This window comes from Hippocampus zosterae, chromosome 6 (assembly GCF_025434085.1).
Source record: "Hippocampus zosterae strain Florida chromosome 6, ASM2543408v3, whole genome shotgun sequence".
Classification (NCBI taxonomy): Eukaryota; Metazoa; Chordata; class Actinopteri; order Syngnathiformes; family Syngnathidae; genus Hippocampus; species Hippocampus zosterae.
The window spans coordinates 16,784,714-16,807,921 of NC_067456.1; the positions used below are offsets into that span (position 1 = coordinate 16,784,714).

The 23,208-nt window shown below is 40.5% G+C and overlaps 1 protein-coding gene and 1 long non-coding RNA gene across 2 annotated transcripts; one reads left to right on the plus strand and one right to left on the minus strand.

Annotated features, from left to right (window-relative positions):
- The first annotated feature begins 1,404 nt into the window (after positions 1–1,404).
- On the plus strand, positions 1,405–3,226 carry LOC127602821 (uncharacterized). The gene is made up of 3 exons (XR_007962884.1): positions 1,405–1,597; positions 2,095–2,175; positions 2,983–3,226. It is a non-coding gene; the product is annotated as an uncharacterized LOC127602821 (long non-coding RNA).
- Positions 3,227–8,944: 5,718 nt separating this feature from the next.
- On the minus strand, positions 8,945–18,915 carry tmc2b (transmembrane channel-like 2b). Its single transcript, XM_052067513.1, has 20 exons — positions 18,581–18,915; positions 18,453–18,494; positions 17,573–17,966; positions 16,577–16,723; positions 15,396–15,486; positions 15,218–15,299; positions 15,025–15,131; positions 14,843–14,941; positions 14,132–14,274; positions 13,902–14,049; positions 13,505–13,699; positions 13,210–13,389; positions 12,450–12,608; positions 12,231–12,359; positions 11,772–11,839; positions 11,452–11,691; positions 11,204–11,329; positions 10,509–10,587; positions 10,298–10,427; positions 8,945–10,213 (listed from the first exon to the last, which is right to left on the minus strand). Exons 1-20 carry the CDS (start codon positions 18,624–18,626, stop codon positions 9,990–9,992), a joined length of 2,829 nt encoding a protein of 942 aa, XP_051923473.1. The 5' UTR covers positions 18,627–18,915; the 3' UTR covers positions 8,945–9,989.
- Between the last annotated feature and the right edge of the window lie 4,293 nt (positions 18,916–23,208).

Below are 23,208 nucleotides of genomic sequence, written 5' to 3' on the forward strand. Positions count from 1 at the left end.
ACTGCTCAGTCAGCTGACAGTCTTTGTTGGATCATTGTGTGTCTGTGAGCTCCTGTGATGTTTCTGCTCCTGTCATAGGTTTTTGTTTGTTTGTTACTCTGGGTCCTTGTGGTTTTCAGGATTTTGTTTGTGTTTTTCATTTAGATTTTGCAGTGTACTCTTGCAAGTGTTTTTGTTAATACATTTTGTTCAGCCCACGCTGCTCCTCCTGCCTTCTTGCTTTTGGGGTCCCCTAAATCCACACAACAACATAACACTATTGTCTTTAAAAAAAACGCATCGTAGAATTGTATCTTGCTATGTTATATACTCAAGCTCATGAACTTTATTGTGATTCCCGTAAATAAATATTGTAAACGTTATTGCTTAGGTTATGTTGAGTCAGTCTTTTTTTCATATAAATACCATATTATTTCTGCAATTATGGGTTCTGTAAAACACAACATTAGATAATTTGATATACCCCAGCTGTGTACTCATAGTATATCCAGCAATATCAGCACAAAGACCCACAAACGTTGGCATGTAGTCATGAATTTTCTCCAGGTGCGGCACATTGTCATCGCAAGCCATTCAGGAGTTGATGCTCCCTTGAGGCATGATGTCGCAACAAACTAGATGAATTCGTCATTGCTGACTGTGATAAACACATTCTGGTGACTTTGTCCTTCCAGCATCATCATGTTGACTGACAACATCACACACCTTTATACGCAAAGGAAAAGAAATCCTTGGGTAATTTCCCCAACTAATAAAAACGATCTTTCTCTACAAATCACCCACTCTTCTCAAAGGATAATCAGAGTTTTACTGGACTGCGAAAAAAAGTACCTTTATTAAAACAGAAAGACCCATGTGTAGATATGATGTTACAAACGAAACTCATCAGGAACATTCATACTTAACTGGATTTAAATTGAAACTGAAATTTATGTTTTATTATGTAGTATTAGTTTTATATAGGGTGGCCCGGTAGTCCAGTGTTTAGCACGTCGGCTTCACAGTGCAGAGGTACCGGGTTCGATTCCAGCTCCGACCTCTCTGTGTGGAGTTTGCATGTTCTCCCCGGGCCTGCGTGGGTTTTCTCCGGGTGCTCCGGTTTCCTCCCACATTCCAAAACATGCGTGGGAGGCTGATTGAGCACTCTAAATTGTCCCTAGGTGTGAGTGTGAGCGCGGATGGTTGTTCGTCTCTGTGTGCCCTGTGATTGGCTGGCAACCAATTGAGGGTGTCCCCCGCCTACTGCCCGAAGACAGCTGGGATAGGCTCCAGCACCCCTCGCGACCCTAGTGAGCATCAAGCGGCTCGGAAGATGAATGAATGAATGAATAGTTTTATATATGACAGCAGTGCTTGAGATGTCATCGCTACCTTACTAACGGGTAACCTGAGGACTATTCCTTTTACCAGCACACTTTGCGTGGTTAGTGCTACTACAGATGAAACTTTATCTGTGGAGGTTTAATATTTAAAGACAGTGGAGAGTTTGGTTCCACGCTCATGGAACTGGATCAAATCTTGCTTGTTCTCACGGTCAGGACACAGGTTCCCAAAATGATGCACAGAAAGTAACTTCTCGGATCTGGTTGGCGAACAGGTAATCATTTCATTTTGAAACTGCATGATGATTCAGATTCATTCATAAGTGTTTTTGAGTATATTTATTTCCAACGATAATGGCATTCTGAGTCGCATTCGAGATTTGAGTTAAACTTCCACAGGACTGGCAATGGAGGTTTCTGTCTAGCACACCGATAGCAGTGATAGCAGAAATGTGCTTTCAATTACTAAGAAAGGAAGAGAAATATTACGCTGATCTTGCATTGTATTATATTGACAATTTGACTATTCAGAATTAATGATGATTAACGATTGACATTTTATGAATAATTTGGCAGAGGACTGTTCGCTTTTGAGTGATGATGGCTATCATTGTGGCATTGCAAGTACATTAAGCCTACAGTACAACAAATCTAACAATGAAAACTGTAGATGAACAATCAAACAAAAATAATTGTATGTATATTTTATTCGGACTCAGTTGCTTGAGTTACTGTACATTTGCTTTCAAAATGTATGCAAACTCTTCTGGAGCTGATCCTGGGTCCTTCATACTAACCTTTCTGGGAAAGAAAGTAGGGCGACAGCACTCTGTGGCCCCCGCAGGCAAGAAATGTGAGTATAATACTACAACAACAAACCAGAAGCATGTGAGTACAAACATAATATATCGTTGTATGATAGAAATTCACTTGTACACCATAATAAAATCCTCAGCATTTTCAGAAGCTTCTCTGAAGTTTTGGGACACTCCTTTTTTGTAAAATAATATTTTTCAATGCATATATGAAACTAAACAAAAGCATTTGAAGCAAACAACTAAATAACCATATACTGTATTTTTTCCCCCTGCAAATAAATTACAATTCAGTGGTCCAATGGTTAGTGTGTTGACCTCATGTGTAAAGGTCGTGGGTTCGATCCCGGCTCCGGCCTTCCTGTGTGGAGTTTGCATGTTCTCCCCATGCTTGTGTCGGTTTTCTCTGAGTACTCCGGTTTCCTCCCACATTCCAAAAACATGCATGGCAGGCTGATTGAACACTCAAAAAATTGTCCCTAGGTGTGAGCGCGGATGGTTGTTCGTCTCTGTGTGCCCTGCGATTGGCTGGCAACCAATTTAGCGTGTACCCCTCATACTGCCCATCCCCAATTGAAATAAACATACCATATCTAACATAGATTTAACATACCAAGTGAAATGTGTAATAAATACAAAAACAGTATGTGGCTTCAGTTTACAGGTGAGCCAAGGTGTGTTTTCACATGAACGCCGTTCCCGTTAGACCTTATAATTCAATGAAAGACTATCAGGATACATTGTTGCTCTCCAACCTCCATTCGAACCACCATCATTACTTTTTCTGTCTGTGTTTTCTGTCCATCTGACTCAACATCAATCAAATTCGCATCATATATTCTAAGGTGCCTGGGAGGGAAACAACCCATTCACCTGCCCAGAAGATCGCACAGTGTCTTCCAACCCTGGAATGGTCCCAGTGGCGACACACGACCTGGATCTACCAGGAAGCGTTGCGCCATTTATGGATGAGTGCTCATATCAAGAAGCCAGAGTGGGCACAACACACCAAGTCTGATATGCAAACTGCTCATCGTCACTTTAAATTAACTCATAAACCCAAAAAGAATTAAATATGAATGAAAACGATACGCTTTTTGAATCTCTGGGTCTCCTTTGAAAGGTGTTTTTGGAAAGAAAGTAACACCATGACGACACACCCACATTCCTGATTGATGAAACAGTTGAGTATGGGGAGGAAAGGAAATATCACAATGATGAAATAGACGCCATTTAATGACATTAATTACTATATTAGATCAGCCAAAAGTATGGATTACTTTCAAAGATACATATAAACAGATCAATTTGTTGTACTGGGTGTTTCCCCTGATTCAATTTGCAGCAAGAGTGACCTTTAATAATGAGGATGTATTTACAACTTCATTTACAAATTAACACCCAATAAATGTACTGAACAAGTAACCACACATCATAGCGCTTTAAAACTGATTCTGACGTAACTGAAATTCAATTTTAGCCATCGTATTGTGTCTGTTTTTTCTATGTTTAAAATATTGCCGTACATGGGAGGCAATAATGACACACGGACAACTCAATTCAACTCTAACTTTTTTAACTGGAGTTTTCAAATGTATTCTCTTAAATTACAATTATGGACAACTATTCACTTGTCAGGCTTTTGTTCAGACAGTGTAGCTTCAGCTCCCAATCAGCGATGATGTGAATGTGCGGATGCGTGAATGGTTGTCTGTCTCTCTTTGTGCCATTTGTATAACTGAAGACCGATCCAGGACATAGACTGGCTTCCTTTGGCGCAAAATCAGCTGGGATAGGTTCCAGCTCCCAGCAACCCTGAACAGGATGGGTCTTACAGACACTGTATGACTACACCCAAACAAGAAACAACTCCCTTAAAATGAAAGCAGTTGCAACATTGGAATGACTTATCTGTATGTTGGGTAATTTCGCAGATTGACAAATAACTGAGAGAATGTGTGCAATGTAGTTTTGTCGTCTGGTCATCTGTATGTATTTTTTGTTCTTGTGTCACTCATGAGTGATTTAGATTATGCGGAATCAAACAATAGCACCAACATATCACTTACAGCAATAAAAAACTGGCGTGTTGAATTTACTCATTTTTACTTTGTCAAGTGGTGGCAGACAATGAATCACTTAAAAACGATTTCTTGCAACCACATGACAAAATAGAATTGATTACTGGTAAATTCAACATACCATTTCTTTTTTCCGAGTGGCACGGAATCAAGGCCAGCAAGACCTTATGTGGTGGCACTGTGAGAAGCACTGACCTGCATTTGCAACTGAAATTCAGAGGTTTTGTGATCCTGAATGCATTTATTCTTAGCAGTTTATTCTTTTCATTTTAGAGTATTTCATTTAGCTGCACTGTTTTCACTATTTTTATGTGGATGTTAGTTTTTTGTCCAATCAGATTTTAGTTTTTAGGTGTTGCCATGTCACTCAAACCTGCTTTCAGAATCAGTGGTGATGGCCATTGTAACTAGTATTGGGACTATTTCTTTAACAAATTAAATTTCAAGTTTGTCCTCACTGGTCCTGGATGACATGAACCTTTTTTTTCATCTTCAGGTTGGCTGGTGATAGCAAAACTTTCATCATTCATTCATCTTCCGAGCCGCCTGATCCTCACTAGGGTCGCGGGGGTGCTGGAGCCTATTCCAGCTGTCTTCGGGCAGTAGGCGGGGGACACCCTGAATCGGTTGCCAGCCAATCGCAGGGCACACAGAAACGAACAACCATTCGCACTCACACTCACACCTAGGGACAATTTACAGTGTTCAATCAGCCTGCTACGCATGTTTTTGGAATGTGGGAGGAAACCGGAGCACCCGGAGAAAACCCACGCAGGCCCGGGGAGAACATGCAAACTCAACCCAGCGAGTCCGGAGCTGGAATCGAACCCGGTACCTCTGCACTGTGAAGCCGACGTGCTAAACACTGGACTACCGGGCTGCCCCGATAGCAAAACTTGTTACAGGCAAATTCCACAAGCAAAACATGTGTAAAGCAATCTGCATAAAAGAAGACATTTAATAAGAAACTGGTGAGGCTGATGTACTTTGATGAAATACCTTTGGGGGCATGCCACGAGATACATACTGGTTATGAGCTGCTCCAGAACACTTATGTGGCGCAGTTGTATGCTGTTACCTTGCGTCTTTGCAATGATGATTGCTGTACAATTATATAATATTTTCCCCAAGAATCACATAATCCGTAGTGCAGATGAGCACATTTATTTGAAAAACAGTCAATTAATTAATTTTACAGGCTGATATGACCTGTGTTCATTGTTGACTAGTAGTGCTGGCAAACAATAGAGAGTGTGTTCTAACTCACACCCACATGGCCACCCTGGTACAGCCGATGTGGTTCTGTGTGGCATCTGCTCACGGTGCTGATTTCATGCTAGTGGGCGTAGTTTCCATGTAAGAGGAGTACAAACACTGCATAGTACATAGAAAACGGACACGATATAAGTGCATTAGTAGACGACGTGGTGCAAGGTTGTGCCGTTGAAGTCGTTTAAATGCACGAACAAATCAAAATGCAAACATTGATGCGAAGGTTTGTTCGGGGAATCAAATATCATTACCGGAAATGGGAGGAATCGTGGAAATCTACCAAGAGACCATCGAACAGAGAGGAAAAGTGAAGAGTGCTTGACTAACAAAATGTGTCTTCTATCACGGAACAATTTGTGTTAAGAATATGCACTTGTCAGAAAAAAAGAAACTCACAAATCTATGAGGTACTAAATTCGGTACATTGTCAATAATGCTAAAAAAAAGCGATAGTTGTATTTGCCCAGCTTTAGGGTTATGCGTCTCAGAACGTCAGATTTATACAGCTGCAAGGGCAGCCAAGGGGAGGAGTAAAGGCGTCATCTTTTAGGGAGGTGCTTGTGTTTCGGTCTCTGACCAAACTAAAGCGTCCTCTTGTGGCTTAGAGTGTGCATAGCACTAACAGTTTTTTTTATTACAGTACATTGTATTATTATTTTTATATTATTATACACAATAATGTTGACAATAAACACCTTGAAGTGAATACAAGGCTTGGATCTTTACTAAAGAATGTGTATTCTGTCGTATGCTATAATCAAAAAAGTGTCTGCGTTTTGGGCCTCTATTTTGGTATTTTATAAGCCTAGCAGTCTGAACTGGTTGCCAGACAAATGCAGTGCACACATGGACAAACAGTCATTCACACTCACAAACACAATAAGGACAACTTAGGGTGTTCAATTTTCCTACCCTTTATGTTTTTGGAATGTGGGAGGAAACCAGAGCACCTGGAGATAACCCACGCAGGCACATGAAGAACATGCAAATTCCACACAGGAAGGCCAGAGTCTAATCAAACCCATGACCTTTGTACTGTAAGACTGATATGCTCATCAGTCATCAACCGGGGTAATGGTTTACTAAAATCATCTATGACTTCTTTCTTCTTTGAAACAACAACATTGCCACCCTGGGTCGCCACACTTGAATTGGTTTAGAATTTTGAAATGTCTACTATTCTGATGCCGTATTTCATATTTTCAATCATACAATATGTCATACAAAAATTTAAAGAATCCAATCATACAGTCAAGAACGATAACATACAGTACATAAAATAAAAACTTTCCAACTATATTGCTTTGTAGACAGAAGGGTTACAAACTGTATGTTAAAAAGCATAAAGACATTGCATACACCAAATATTTTTTTCTATATAAGAAAAAAGGTAGGCTATTGCCTCTGTAAAGAAGGGTGATCAAGACAAAAGACTGCAATTGAATTTGAAAACATTGATTTATTACAAATTGTGTGTGTGTGTGTGTGTGTGTGTGTGTGTACTTTTTTCAAGCTCTAAAACCTTGAGGAGATGGTAATTTTAGACGTGGCTTCTCTTCAGACCAAAATCAGTGCAAAGATTTAGCTGCTGCCCTGAAACACTTTGCATTCGGAGTCGATGGAGCGATATTGTGAGGAAGACGAACCAATCCAAAGGTGCATACCGATCACCAAGACAACGCCTTTTCCCCATGCCAATAATTAGAACCTTCTCTGTGAGCTCCTTGTTCAGACCTCTAGATGATGCCAAGGAACACTCAGGGTGAAAAACATCTGGGTCACCACAAACGTCACTAGAGGGTGAAATATGAAGCTTATTGATAAACTTCTGAAAGTGTCTAACGATAATTTGGCTGCCACACACAAGTCATGATTGACTTGATAGTGGTTGGTGAATACAAACGTGTCTTTAGGAATGAAGAAATCATTCAGGACAATGTTGTTTCTCGTACGACAGGGACATGCTGATTGAATGGCAACCAGTTCAGGGTGTACCTCACCTTCTGACGTCACATCACTTTGCTTTGACCACACAAATCTACGATCTTTGTTTGAGTGTAATATTTTATGAATGTGTAGTTGTATAAAGCTTTATCATAGTGGTTTTCTGTTAAATCTTGGTGATATTATTTTAATTCAAGATTTTTTGTGGGTTTGTTCACTGGGCTGAATTGAATATGAGCAGTGTTGCTCTCATTGACTATACTGCACTGTGTTTGGAAACACTTTGCATTTCCTGTACAGTAGGTGATGGTATGCACCAAAATACTGTAATCCGCCAATGAGACAAGAAGAAGAAGGAGAACAAGAAGAACAATAGATCAGTTTCATGTGACGTATGCATACATTAAGTCTGGCTGCGCGCGCATCTTTGAGGCAATGTTTGCAAAAATTGAAACAATGAGCATTTAAAGACATGAATATCTGTGGAGTACCTATGCAGGCTGCTTGGTGTGAATTTTACCCTTGGCCTCAACACAGAGTTGGATTCTTGTTAAGGTAAGGAATTTTAAACTTGTAATTAAAACCTTGGGTATTTTAGGAGTTAGAACAACCGCAGGCAGTCACAAGTGTGCTCCCTCTGAATGTACTTTTACTTTTTAATAAATTGGTAAATAAGGGTAAGGGAAATGTACGTGGGTGTGTCTGTGTCTAAAGTTAATTGGTGGGACACTGCATGATGTAGCTTTACTGATCGTGTCACGTCACGTACCCGCCAGCAGGTGGCGGGCTTTTCCCTCCGCCAACTGCACACCTGTCCGTAATTTCGGGCTGATTATCCTCCTTTATTAAGAGGCTCCGGCAGTCCACTCACTGCCGGAGAATTCCATGCCGTGCCATTTGTTCTCTCGCGCTATTTCCTCGATTGATAACTACTCGTTGCCTTTTTGCCTTGCGGCCATCACTCTTGTTATTCGCGTTGCCTCTAAATTGTATATCTCTAGATTACCTATTCAGTACTTCCTCGCACTTTGTTTTTTAGCGAACGTTTTCGGTTGTTTTCCTTATTTCCTGGTCCTTATTTGACCAGCGCTTTTTGTTACCGTTTTCCCTGTCGGGCTCTTTCTGTTAGTCATTAAAGACTCTTTGTTTTCTCTGACAAGATCTTTCCGTGTCTGCTTAACTCGGAATCCACCCCTTTTAGTTTGTTCTGTACGAGGCGATCTATTCTTCGCCTCGGGCAGAACGTGACAGATTGATGGTGCACTTCATTTACCGTTTTCATCACATTGGATTTTTCATTGATGACGTGGCTTTTGTTTGTCTTTGTTTTGGGCTGATTGACTCATTGCCAACTCGTGAAATATAGTTAGAGGATGTCTAAAACACTTTCATTGATACAGTACGATGCAGCAAATAGAGGCACCGTGGCAACAAGTACAATCACCTGAGTTCAAGTAAGATCTGCACTGGTGGATGTAATATAGCCATTAACAAATAAAAATAATGTTGCTGCCAGAAATAAATACTTTAATAGATGTCTTACAAAAATAGAAATACATTTAAATACTATTTACACAGATTTCCAAATAATCAATACAAATGCCAATAGACCACATCTTTAACCAGCTAACCCATATTTATTTTCATTTACCGGTTAGTCAACACATTTTTTGCTGTGTAGATGGAATATTTATACTTCAAATTTGATGCAGGACAAATCACCTCCATTTCTGCATGAAAATAACTCTGTGGTATATTAGGTCTTTGAGGTCCATCATTGACCTTTGCTTTAGACTCCCACGGCTCTATTTTCACGCACAGTACGATTCTAGCATTTGGTCTAATTTTGCACACTCGTAGTGTTTTCTTTCTTTTGGTAATTTCTCAGACAAGCACAGTTAGAAACAGCCGTTTGCACTATTGGGGGCATGAACACAGCCAATTATCTTTCCGTCCAAAGGAAGGCTCCTTTCGCTCCTTTTAAAATCACTGCGTGAGAGGTGCACAGCCTTTGACCAGAAACAAACTCTTTGGACTCCAGACAAAAGATCGAAGCTTTTTTGGAACTGGATGCAGACCTCCACTGGTGGATGATGTAAAGTTGGCCAGGCAATTTACAGATCACCATTGTGGATTGGGCACTCGGAGACCACTTCCAACCTGATCGTTCGTGACTGTGTGAAAATGTTGTTGTTGTTGCACACTGTTGTCATATTAATCCATGAAATACGATGACATTCACCACACAAATTCGCGGAGCTCAGAATGTGTGTCTCTGCACCTCAATTAAATCCACCAAAATTGCATTACACCACCTGTGCCACAACTTAGACCCGTTTTCAGGTGGTCTAAAATTTTGCCCACTTTCAGCCACCAAATTGTCAGGTGCGCCTTTTGGAAAAGAAAACGCACATTGTCTGCCGGAACACCCAGCATGGCAAAGCAAGGTCTGCCAAATTAACAAATATGCTAAATGAGGCTTGCACCTGTACGAAAATGAATATGCATCAGATTTGATCCTCGAGCACACATGGGCTGTCTTTGAGAATAAAGCCCTATTGTCTTGGAGGCCTGCCTCCGCCTCTTCCCCTGCCTAGTCCAGGTTTAGGCCCCCGAGCATTTCCAGGAGGTTGGCTTCTTGGTCCAGGGGCCCGGGTCACCACCCTCCTGGGATTGGAAGCAGCCAGTGACACATCTTTTTGCAGGTGAACCCCTCTCCCATTGGCTGCTGCACCTGGCTTCATTTTTGGAGACTTGGTTCCTTTCTCAATGACAACTTCTGAAAATATTAACAGAGTACAAAGCCGACATAGGACGACATTCAGAGCAAAAAAAGTTAACAGTGCGTACGGTCTGTGCGTACTGGGTGGGCACGGCTCTTCCGCAGTCGGCGGAAATATCAAAGATTTGTCTGGCAGCAAGTCCTCCAAATCTTTCATGACTTGATTAGTGGTGTCCGTGTTGTTCCTGCGATTCTTCTCCTCATCTCGAGCCTTACAGGTTGACCAAATGGTTAATGGTCATTTGCTTGTTTCACCTGGAAATGAATGCATGAAGGAAATGCCAATACTCACCGTTTGCATCTTCTTTTTAAGGTCTACGTTTGCTTGTTGATATCCTTTTGACACTGCATTCAGATAGTAAATGGCCAGCCTGTTGCATAGAACAAATAAATGCGTCATTGCATGGAGAAAAAGAACACACACTTACTGCACAGTGAAATACAATATCAAAATGTTGAAAATACCTTTGCAAAGTTAACTATGCTCACTTTTGAGGTATTCATTTAACGCTGTTTATGACTGTAGTTGTACTTTTCCTCACACTTACCGCTCTTTCCAACGTGACGATGGCATAGTATCTTATTTATTTGTGCAGGTTAGAGTGTGCAAGTGTAATTAAGGGTCTTGTGAGCACACGTACAGTTTTAGAAGCACACATTCACTGCAGTAGTGATTTACAGGCTCCTCCTTGTTCAGGGTTCTATTCCTCCAAAAGGTTGAATTGTCCATCTATTCATTTCCTATAGCGCTCATTAGACTTGCAGCTGAGCTGGAGCCTCTCATAGCTAACTTTGGACCAAGGTAAATACGCCTCGCCAGCCAGTAGCAGGATTAGTTATAGACCAACAACCATTCACTGATGGAAAATCTTGAGTTTTTTAGTAACCTAATGCATATGTTTATATCTGGTAGTCTTTGCATAATACTGCTGGTCACTAACGTGGAGCATGACTTCATTTGTGATGGTACATTTAATTTTAACTTACACCATAAGAAGTACAGCAGGCATGATAAGTCCAGGGTTGGTGGCATAGCCAAATATGTCCCCAATGAAGGAAGGAAGATCCTGCTCTATAGTCTCCATGACTACGTCGTACATCTTCTCTTGGCCGCTGCAAGTCAAATAAAATGATCAAATACAATTGATTTTCAGTTTTGTAGCTTAACCTTTAAATGGAAGTTATTTCATCCGCTATTTTTGAATAACATCCAAAGCATACAGCCAATTACTGACCTGAATGGCCCACAGTCAAATGATGGAGACAGAGTCATTATAGTGTAGACCACTGGCAGCAGACTAAGGAAGAGCACAAGCAGCAGCAGACCCATGTAGAAGTTGTTGGAGCGTGAGGCCTTGAAGACTCGTTCATGAGGAACATTGCAGGCCATCACAGCCCAACATTGATAGTACATCGAACACAGGAGACGCAATACGTTCAGACCCACCAGCCCTGGAGCGTAAAATGCACCCATCCTGAAAGAAAAGTCATGGTTAGCAAAGCATATGTTTATCGGGATGCTGCAGTGTTACGTTACTTAATGTTCCCAAATCACCATATCATTCCTTGATTGAAGATGAGACCCAGCACATTTCCACTGATGTCAAACTCACCATATGAAGGCTGGAGTAAACAAATCGCAGGCATTTGAACATAATTTAAAACAGTTCCATTTTAAACATTACTCTCCTCCCTGAGCAGCTGTAATCATGTGTCTCACTTCCTGTAATTAAGTTCGCAGTGCAGTGCAATGTTTCACTCACTTCTTGGGATCATCTATCTTGATGCCACGTTGGAATGTATCAGGTTAACTTGATGCAATACAGTACTCATACATCAATAATCCAGTACATCACAAGCATAAACATAGTAAGAGCCCTTTCTGCTGCATGTATACCAGAAGAAACCTGATCAAGAACAAATTGAGCGTATGGTGACTCCTTGATAATAAGGGATAGACCTTGCTGCTCCCTGACTAGTAGATGCCGACATAAATTGTGAGTACCGTACTCACAAATCCGGCCTCCAGGTCCCAGCACCAACAGTAGTTGAGGAAGCGGACAGTGACAGCTCGCAGGAAGTCCCCGATCAGGATAGTCAAATAGTTCACTTGGATGTCAGAAACAATCAGCTTCACAAATTCCTGCAAAGCAAAATAAACGATGAGAACGAACAGAGCAAAGTGGCTTTGGGATGAGTTCAATAGGAGAATCATGTTGCTACTCTTACTGACAATGCCAACTGCAGTCTCCCAGCAGGGTCCTCTGATGACGTCGGCAGGATGGACATCAGGAGGAGGCACGTCTGTGGTGTTGAAGTAGCTGCTGTAGTTGCTACGGTACTCTTTTAACGCCCACTCGGTAGCATTCTTGATGGTCTTCTCACTCTCCAACTTAAGAATACCAAGTAGATGCATAGGCATGTCATGTATAAAATCTAGAATTGTTTTTTCATTAATCTTACAAATTAATCTTAACTCAGTCAGCCAATTCTAGACCAAGTCGGAAAAGACTTTTAAAAACGTGTTTGGGAATGAATGAGTTTAATATAGACCCCAAAATGTTGACCCCAAAACACGAACAATTAGTTTCTGATCAGGAATATACATTCAGCCACGAAGACCCCTGAAGAGCAAACGGTGTAGCAACTAGTCCTCATTTTGCAACACAAATATGTTGGTCAATAAGTCCACTGTCTTTCTAACTCATTATTACATTTCTCTCCAACCCCCCCACCCCCACCACCACCACCACCACCACCAGAAAAGACTCTCCGGATTATGCCAAATCTGCTCTGCTGGCTAAGTGTGCTGTGGTGAATAGATATACTGTAACAAGTGGTGAGATCAGTCATAAACACATCTACTCTGTGCCAACACTTTTTTGTTTGTTTTTTCCTGAATGGCGTGTGAAAGAAAATAGATACAGTAATAAAATACTGGACAAGCGCGATACAAAAAAACGGCTATTCACACACTGCCACGTCAGCCTTACCTTTGCATTGACCTCATCAAAAAGGGCAAAAAGGAAGGTGTAAAGGTTTCCCAGGAAAAGTGCAAAGATGCGTCCCAGTTGCCACTTGAGAGCAATTCGGGGATGATAATCTTCCAGTTCAGCGATGGTTTCAAAAAGAGGAGGACACACCAAGCCCAGCAAAGACATCACAAACTCCACCTAATGGATGTTTTATAGAGGGGTATGACAAACAAACACAAATTTTCATCCCACCTCTGTCCTGCATGAACCCAGGAGTCAGTATATGTGCACAAAATGTTCAGTGTCGACCTGCCTCGTTCTTTTCGAACCAGGAGAGTTCATCGTTATCCATGTCTGCAAATTCCTGGGAGCGCTTCACCACAAAGTAAATGAGGTAACCACTGCCTCCCAGGCTGCACAGGATCAGAACATTGGCAAGGACCCTGAGGAAGCGACGCAGGTGGATGTTTTCATCCTTCTGGTTTTCCTGTTCATCGACAATGGATTCCTACAGGTTACATTAAAACAACATTACAACAAATCTTAGGCATAAAGACTTACTTTTGTGGGTTGATATGGATTCTATGGGCAAAAAAACATTGATGTGACGTTCAAAAGTGGACCAATTACCCATCGATAAGATTTTCTGTAGTTATAGAAAACTGAAATGATTCCTTGATGTAAATTCAGATTTTCCATTGTGGTCTCACCTTGAAGCTGGTGGTAATGGAGGCATATTTATTATCTGCTGTCTCGGGGTTTCCAATTAGATAATCCCAGCTGGTGAACATCTTCCAGCTGAAGGTGAACTCTCCCTCATCAGCACCGTCGCCTCCTTCGTTTGAGTTACGGGCCATCCTGTAAAGAAGACAAAAATCACATAGGCCACTTCTATTCAATTGACTGCAGCACCCTAAAAGTGCTTCTGTGTGTTTCATACGTTCTAATGACAACCATCAAGCTGTATCCAAAGATGCCAACGCCAACCAGCAAGTATGACAGGGGAAGTCTGAACTGCAGCACACCAATAGTTCGCTTATGGTCATAGTATCCGTAGAACAAAAAAGAATATTTGCAGTAACCCTGTGGGCAAGAAATAAAGGAAATGAAACAAAGACAAAAAGTAATGTACTGACAAATGTAGTGGGATAGTGCACCATTACAGATAGGAATAGAAAATGTAACAACATGGACTCGGTGCTCCTTTTGAAGCTACAATAGTTTCCACTCTTATGTGTCGACCGTACAACTTTTTGGAGTGTGTTTGGGATAATGTTTCCCCATTGATCCATAAGAACATTTGTGAGACCAGAGATGACTGACGTTGGACCCGAAAAAAGACTTGGCTCAGTTTCATGGTTTCATTTGATGGGGTTGAGGTCAGGGCAAATTGTTCTACACCCAACTCGTTCAAATAAAACTTGACGGTGCTTTCTTTGTGCACTGGGCCAAACACTTCCCACAAAGATGAATGCATAGAATTGCCCAATATATCCAATTCCTGAGCGACTAAATAAGTGAGTGATTAAGGAAAGTCTGCCAAAAAACACACATAATTAATAACTTTACTGCACCATGTCATTTTGGATTCATTTGTTGATTCCATGAAAGTTGGATAACGACAGTTGATCAATTAAACTCAGATTCTCACACCAAAATCGAAGAGCACAGAGAAGTCCATGGCTTTTGCCTGCTCCTGTCGCGGTACAGTTTTCCTGGGAATGGAGCCATATGGTAGACCCATGAGAATCTAATACACATGATACGGGTTACGGTTCAGACAGGAGGCACTCGATCGCTTTGTCAAATATAAAAGAATTGAAAGGGCTGTACCTCAGGCAGGACCACCAAGCCAAACATGAACCCAAACAGGACCAGGTTCAGTCCATACATCCACCTCAAAAATATGAAGTAGGATGCCACAGAGGACCCAAAGTGACCTACGAGCAGACGCTGAACTCAGCAGGGGAACCCAAATGCTTCATGAATTCCATTCTTTCTTGGAGAATATCGTAATGGTACCGACTTTCCACTTCCTTGATCTTCCCCTCCCAGGGTATGAAGGCTGTTTTGAAGTTCTCAAAGTCACGTTTGAACTTGATGAATTTCTAGGGAGAAATGTTGATATCATCACCTCTCAAACCACCAACAGTTATATTGTCACAGCTTTAACTGTCAACGAATGTGCCGATTAAACACTGTACCTTAGTCATCATGACTTTGAATGCGTACAATTTCTTTCCCTTCCCTTTCCCAAGAGCTCCTTCAAACTTTTCAATAAACTCCTGTGCCTCTCTATTGGAGGAGCGCAAAAAGTCAATCATTAGAAACGGAGAATGCTGGGAATAGGAACCGCTCAACGGTAGTTCATTCTGGTTTGTTAATTAATTTTAAAATCGGGAAGTGAAGTGAGAAGGATGGAATGAATTACTGAGGGATGACGCTTCGTACATGGTAATGGTAGATGGAATGACCAGGGCACAAACCACCACACCACGCACAAAACTGTGTCGAGTTCATGAAAAAGTAATGACAACACACCTATCCTGTTCTGCTTACTTACACACATCTCTACTTTCGCATAAGCCACAAAACTTTATCTATACTTTATAGTGTAGACATTGTTTGATTAACCTCTTAATTATCTTTCATTAAGTTCAAGTACCAACTACCAAAAAAAACACAAAAAAGCAAGTATATTGTCAGAAAAAAAAAGTTTTACGCTTTACACTTTGTATTAAACATTTGTTACAAGTATTATTTCGGAAACATCACTCCATCATTGGGAATTATTAAAAATGCTGGAAAACCAACACTGTTATCGAAAGTAATTGGAGAAACAGCAGTCACGCATACTGTTCGACATGCAGGACTAATCAACCAGAAAGCTCACATTACGATTTCCAGAGACGTGTGTGTCCGTTGTGACTTTCCTTACAGGTGCAAAGACTGCCTTAAAACAAGAGGGTGGCACAAATGCCTCACCATATTTGAAACCTATGCAGAGGGTTTGGCTTTGTATAACAGACAATACTTAGTTGCTCGGGATTGCAGATACGGTTTACAAACAAAGACTTTGATTTCAATGAAGTACAGTCAGTAGTTTGTAAAGGCTCGTGGCACTGTAAGAGAAGTGAAATAAGCAGTGAAAGCAGCAAACGAGCTTTAGTACGCATCATCATCATAATCATCACATGTACAGGACATACGTGATAGTAGGCTCTAAGAAAAGCATGTGAAAGGCTTTGCATGGAACAAATACTTAAAAAGCAAATGCAAAAAAAAGAAGAAGAAGTGACAAAATTTGGGATTTATTTTTTGTTGCAAACGAGAAAGCAACACGAGGACAGGAGTTGAAATGAGCTTTTGGGATTGCATTCTTTACTTGAGTAATGTGAGTCTCCTCTTCATACGCCATGGTTTATTCCTTAGTGTGGCAACCAGTTTCTTCTTCTCCTCTACCTCTTCCTTAAGGGCTGCCATCTCTCCTTCAGACAGAGATTCTTCAGCAGAGTCAGAGGAAGAAGAAGAGCTGATGAAGGGAAAGAAAAGTCATTTGCCGTGGTTTTTTTTTTTTTTGCAACTACGAATATTTCTTAAGACAAATGTAACTGTCGCAGACACCTGCCAGATCTTAACAGTGCTCATAAAAGTAAGCGTGTGCGTCTTCACTTAAGATTTATGATCAAGCAGTTTAGATTTTTTTTTTCTCAGTGATCAAAAACGCTGATAAGTTACGTATGGATGCAGTAACGGTTCATATACAATATAGTGAGGTAGAAGCTGTTTTATTTTTAAATAATGTCATTACAATTTTCCAACAAATAATGCTTGAGCTTTTAATGATGTCATATGATGACATATTGTGAGCCATTCTCTTTATAATTAACATCGATCTGTCTAAATTTTTTGCAACATTTAATCTGAAATATAATTAAGCTTGCTGTCTTCATTTAATGCTGCGGATCTTAGATAACAAACTTAACGTTCATACATTTGGACAAAATGGTTGTTCTCCCCGCAACCTCGTGCTCTATTCAAATCCCAAATTTAACTCAGCACACTCAATTTTCATTGTTCCCTGGATGCTACCATCTGTCTCGAAACAGATGGGAGGTCGAGTTTACGGAGGGTTTGCCTGAGTGCGGCGGTGAATAATAAACGATTGAGTGAATAATCTGAATAATGGATCATGCTTGACTTGCTGTACAGTTTACAGCAATTACAGTGGCAACATTTGATGCGTATGCTGAAAGATTCAAACAGGAGTTTTATCTGTGATTATATGTTCAACGGTACATTCTTCGGGCATACTGAGCTTTAGAAAAGTTGAAGGTCAGCAGGTATTGTGGGTGAGAGAGTCTCGCAGAGAATACTGCACCTGCTTCCCCTCTTCTTTTTGTCCTTCTCACCACCTTTATCATTCCCTTTTTTCCCTTTAGCATCTCCCTTCTTCTCTTTATTCTGCTCCTCTTTGTCCTTTTTTGACACTAACTTTGCTCCCTTTTTCTTCCTCCTGCGGTCCTCCTCACTCTCCTCTTCGCTTTCCTCCCTCGCTGCTTTCTTCCTGGAAGCTTTGGAGGCTTTAGTTTTCACACTCCTGTTACCATCCTCATCCTCTTCTTCATCGCTGTCCTGGTGCTGTGCTTTCTTCTGTCTTCCTCTCTTCCTCGGTGCCTCATCCTCCTCTTCTTCACTTTCCTCTTCGGCACTGTACAGCTTGGCTTTACGCTGAGCTTTGGCTTTTCTGCTTTTAATTCTTCTCCTGGCTTCTTCTAAAAAATGTGAAAATAATTTTTGGGAATGAAAGATTCAGTACATTTGTTTTTTTATTGAATTGTGATAAGAGAATTTTACAAAGTACAAACATTTTGTACTATGTAAAATCATTCCAAACTTTAAATGTCAACAAATGCAACCGTTCAACCTGTGCAGTCTCATCTAGATTCAATATCCAATTTCAAACAAGCAACAAAAATGTCTTCATTCTCATAATAATATTCAATTTGGATCGATGGAGTCAGACGTATTTATTGAAGAGCATCATACTGGGAGTCAGTTGAAATATTTGTCATCTTTTCTACCTACACAATGCAGCAAAATATTCATGAGTAAGCAAAATATTCATCTTTATCATTCTAAAGGCAGAATTTCTGATACAACTCCTGTATTGAGGCTCAGAAAATTATGTGAGTGCACTTAGAGTAAAACAGACAGTATGTGGAAAAGACAAGTTCAAGTGGAAAGCAAAACTGACTCACCTTCACTTCCACTGTCGACTACAGCATCCACCTCCATGCCAACTGGAACAAGTAAAAAGTCAAACAAATGATCCCTGACACCAGTTGAGGCTTGGAACATGAAGCATTTTTGACAAAAGCATTCTCACCAACTTCAACATCAATAGTTGCATCATTTCTTTTTTTAGAAGGCATTCTGTGTCAGTCGTTGATTATGTATTTGACCGATTTACTTATTCCTCTTCTGTCTGTTTCAGTCTCTGTCCATGAGTGAGGGAGCCTGACCCACCTGTGAAAGCAAAATATGCACACAAACACATGCACACACACGTACGGGGGCAAATGTGCTCCAGTTTGGACTGCTCCTTGACAACAAAGGCCATCAGATGACAAGCAGTAGCACGGGGGGGGAAAAACAGAATTGAGCAACACTTAAACAGACAATGGCCATGTCAATCAAAATGGTAAATGATACGCCAAGTCAACCTTGAAATGGATCATGTATGTCATATATTGTATGACATGTGCAACAATGTCTGCATGTTGAACATTGGAAGGGGAGGTGGCTTTCACATAAAATTAACAATGGTTTTTGTTTAGATGTCATTGACCTGGAAATGAGACACCAAAGCAAAGAATAAATATTAAAAAAAAAAAGATTAAAGTCGGATGACAGGTTGTGTAATTCTGGGTAAAAAGTGAGCAGGCATGTTTTTAAATAGTGCCCCAAAATCTTAGTCGTGTTTCTACAAAGTTCATAGTTTGAAGTAGTATAGTTTATACAAACGAGCCATGTGTTTTCTCGCAGCGTAAAATATTCAAGTAAAAGTTCAAGGTGAGGGGAATTCAATAAGCTACATGAATACTGTTTATATTTAATAGAGTATATGCAAAATTGAGGTGTAAATGTTGTACTAACGTGTTACAACAACCGTGATGTGAGGCTATAGTCAAATGTCAGGTTGGTCCTTTTGAATAATGCAGTGAAAGAAGAGATAATAAGCAACCCTTCACCTTAACCCCAATATGAAGTCATCCGGAACCTCCTCCTTTTGGTCCATCTAACCTGCACCTCCCAGTTGTCCACTCCGTTTCCATCTATCCTACCTTAGTGATAATGCGGTATGCTTCATCAAACCCCATTTAATTTTCCCACCAAGCTGTTAATAAACCAAAGAAACTCATAGTCATGTTTCTTGGTTTAAGCTGCATGGCGAAGTAATTACCACATCGATCCAGGGGCGCAACTATCTTCTTTCTGAGGGGTGTGCAGACACATGACAGGCAACCCCTCCATGACATTTTTTCTTCCCTTGTTTATGTTTATATGCATCTTATTTTTGGGGACTTTCTTTACAAACTTATTTTAAGTGACATATTACAGCGGGGGGCATAGAGGTCGACTGGTAAGCGCATCCGCCCCACGGTACAGAGGTCCAGGGTTTGATTTAGCGCTCCGGCCTTTTTGTGTAGGAAATTTGTTCTCCCCGTGCTTGCGTGGATTTCCTCCCACATTCCAAAAACATGCATGATAGGGTGATGGAACACTCTCAAATCTAAATTGTCCCCCAATCTCAAACCCTTTCACGAGAGGAAAGATGGCCAGTGTCACAGAGGGACAATATTCCAAAACTCCAAAACATTGAAGACCATATGTCGTCAGCATTTATTTACACCTGGAACGTTAAGTCCTGATATAGCACAATATAACATAACGTAATCCACAATGCACAGTTATTGACGTCTTTTATAAGTCAGCATTAGCCACAAACACCATTTGGAGTTTATAGAGATTGAGAGTTTACTGTACCATGCCATTGAAAAGTTAGTGGTGGTACTTAGCTGTGATAACTTTAACATCAAGTTGACAGCCGGTTACAGTTAACTGAGTTTTGAACAATATGATAACCGTGGCATTAAATTTACCGGTTGGTTAAATCTACTTAAACATTGGTTATAAAAATAATCAAGTTTTGAACAACCGAGCTCCGGAAACAAGTCCAAAATAGAATTAGTTTTTTTCATTTTGCACTTGATACACTTTTCTCAGACATGCATTAGCATGTTCTTACATCTCTGTTTAATACGGAGCCCCAGACAAGACATTTGAGGGGAAAAAACTGCGCATGAACAACTAATTTGTGCATACAAACTACTTATTTGTGCACACCGATTACTTTGTGGACACAAACTATTATTTCGTATGCGTGAAATAGTTACAGCGTGCACACAAAATAGTGACACGGTGCACACAAAATAGTTACAGTGTGCACATGAAGTGCTAATCGAGCGCACCTTCACTGACTCAATTCTCACTGAGCGAGCCGGTGCCTTCAAAAACACACAAATTATTGCATCTGGCATTTTTATTTTTCACCAACATTAATTTGTGAGGTTATGACAAAAAGTTTTCATTTTGTATACAGTACATCTACCAGTAACCGTGATCCCTCCCAGAGCACTGCATTTGCTTGATAAGAAAATCGATCCCGGCGTCCAAGTCGTACCTCCGCCGGGATAGCAAGCTGGCTCTCAACAGCCTATTCAAATGCCTCTCGATGATAATGACTCCTTGCAATGCTTAGCTTTTCGTGATGTCTTTGTAACTCATCCCGAGCGCAAAAAAAGACTTCGATCACGCTGTCCCTGTCCATTTTGTCGCTTTCCATCGACCTTTCAACTTTAAAAGAAGCTGCGATTGATTTCCTATTCGAGTGACCCGCATGGAGCCACGGCTACTTTGTGAACATCTAACTGTTTTGCGCACACAGTGTAGTAGTCCATGCGCACAAATTAGGATCTTGTGCCCACAAAGTAGTTTCTCATCTGTACATAATAATTCCAGGGTGTGCACAAAATGTTTTTTTTTTCAAAGGTCTCGGGCCTGCGGGCCTGTATTTTAAACACTCAAAGGTCACACCTTTGTGGATTTACAATAAAAGATCGAAACTTTATTTCAGACCAAAACATTATTTTGAGAAATAAAAATATAAATGTCTATCGGGCCATTTCCTTCATCTTTATCTGGACTGAGTATAAGCATTTTCCTGTTAAAAAAAAAAAAAGAAGATGACAATGTCTATGAGCTCACCTTACTTGATTGCGTTTGCTCGACTGTTGGGACTTACACAAAGAACAACCAGCTCTCACTCTCAGAAATCAAATCAGTGTATGTTGTGCCACAATGACTTACTCTTCCCTTCATTAAGACTAGGTAATATGAGATGCCTGTGTACAGAGAAAGTTAAGATATCAGATAGTATGCCACTGTAAGGCTCAGTTACCTGGCACAAGCATGGAGGCAGTGTTATGGAGCAGCGGGTTGGTGGTTTTAACCTAGAGAGTTTTGAGGATCAAGACAGAGGTATATGGCGAGTAGAAGCTCTCGTTATGCAACTTATCATTATCCTCAGGCTTCAGCAAATCATATGATTGACAATCATTTGCCATGATTCCTGACAAGTGGATCTCAGATAACTGCAGAGTGAATACTTGATGCTTCCTTGCCATGAATTGATTATGAGCATCAGAGGATAAAGAGTTGATTAGCACGGTAATTTAATTTCTGTAGTGGGCCTAATTATACAGAGCTGCATTTTATTTACACAAACAATTAGGTTTTATATTTCTCATCAACATTCCTTGGTGCACAAGATGCCCTATAGGAATTAGCTCATGAATTAACTTACAGGACGCATCTTAATGTTTGACGAACAGGTAGGCTGAGGGGTTGTTGAACGACAGGACCACAGAGCAGAACAGCCGCTAGGATACTGGATCTGGCGGGTCACCGTTATCAGATCATTCAAGGCGGACATCCTTGTAACATGATGAAGATCAGATCAGGAGACCATGATGAATAGATTTACAATTAGGGCACACTTGGACATAGTTGAATTAAACTGGAGTGATCACCTGTCAAAAGACGCCATCGTTCAATGGATGTGGTGCCAAGAAAGAGTCCGTCATATACAGCTCGTTGATTTGATAGAATTCTGGAAACGTGTATATATACTGTACATACGTTGTACATGTCAAGTAAGCTGTTTTTCATTATTTTGACACAAGACTAATTTATTTGTTGAGAATGTCTGAAGTAATCTGATGTAGTCCTTTGCTGCTTTGAAAATAAACAATGCAGCTTGAAAACCTGGACTCAGCCCCACTCACCCATTTTTAATATGCGTATATCTATACTTTATCATTTATATTTATTTATATACTTTTGTTCTTCTACTTCTCCATTTCATAATTTTTCTGCTGTAAATGAGGAATTTCTCCATTGTGAGATAAATAAAGGTTTTCTTATCTTATCTTGTACAAAGTAGAATAGAGCCAAGGTTTGAAGAGTTTATTAACGTTATTGATGAGTGGCAAAACAAGATCAGCCATCACAGAAAAGGAATACAGTTGTCCATGCTGCAGATGAATTGTTACATTATTATAATGTTAATGTTAGTCAATAGTATACTCTTCTGATCTCTTGAATCACTAAATTCATTTTATTGGTTAAGTTTGACTTCTGACCAGACCAGAGAAATCCTTTAGCATGAAAATGTGTCCAAACACCCATGGAGTAGGCTACAAAATTTTGTATCACACACTTCTGAAAATGACTTTACAGTAAAGTGCTTTTTTTTTTTAATTCATACTCACTCACATAGTGTCTCTGTAAGCCTTGACACGCTGTGCATTTCCCGATCACTTTGCTGAGGGGAACTGGGCAGGTACCTAGAACTTGTTGCTGTGGTGATAACATCATGGGGCAGAGGTTCTT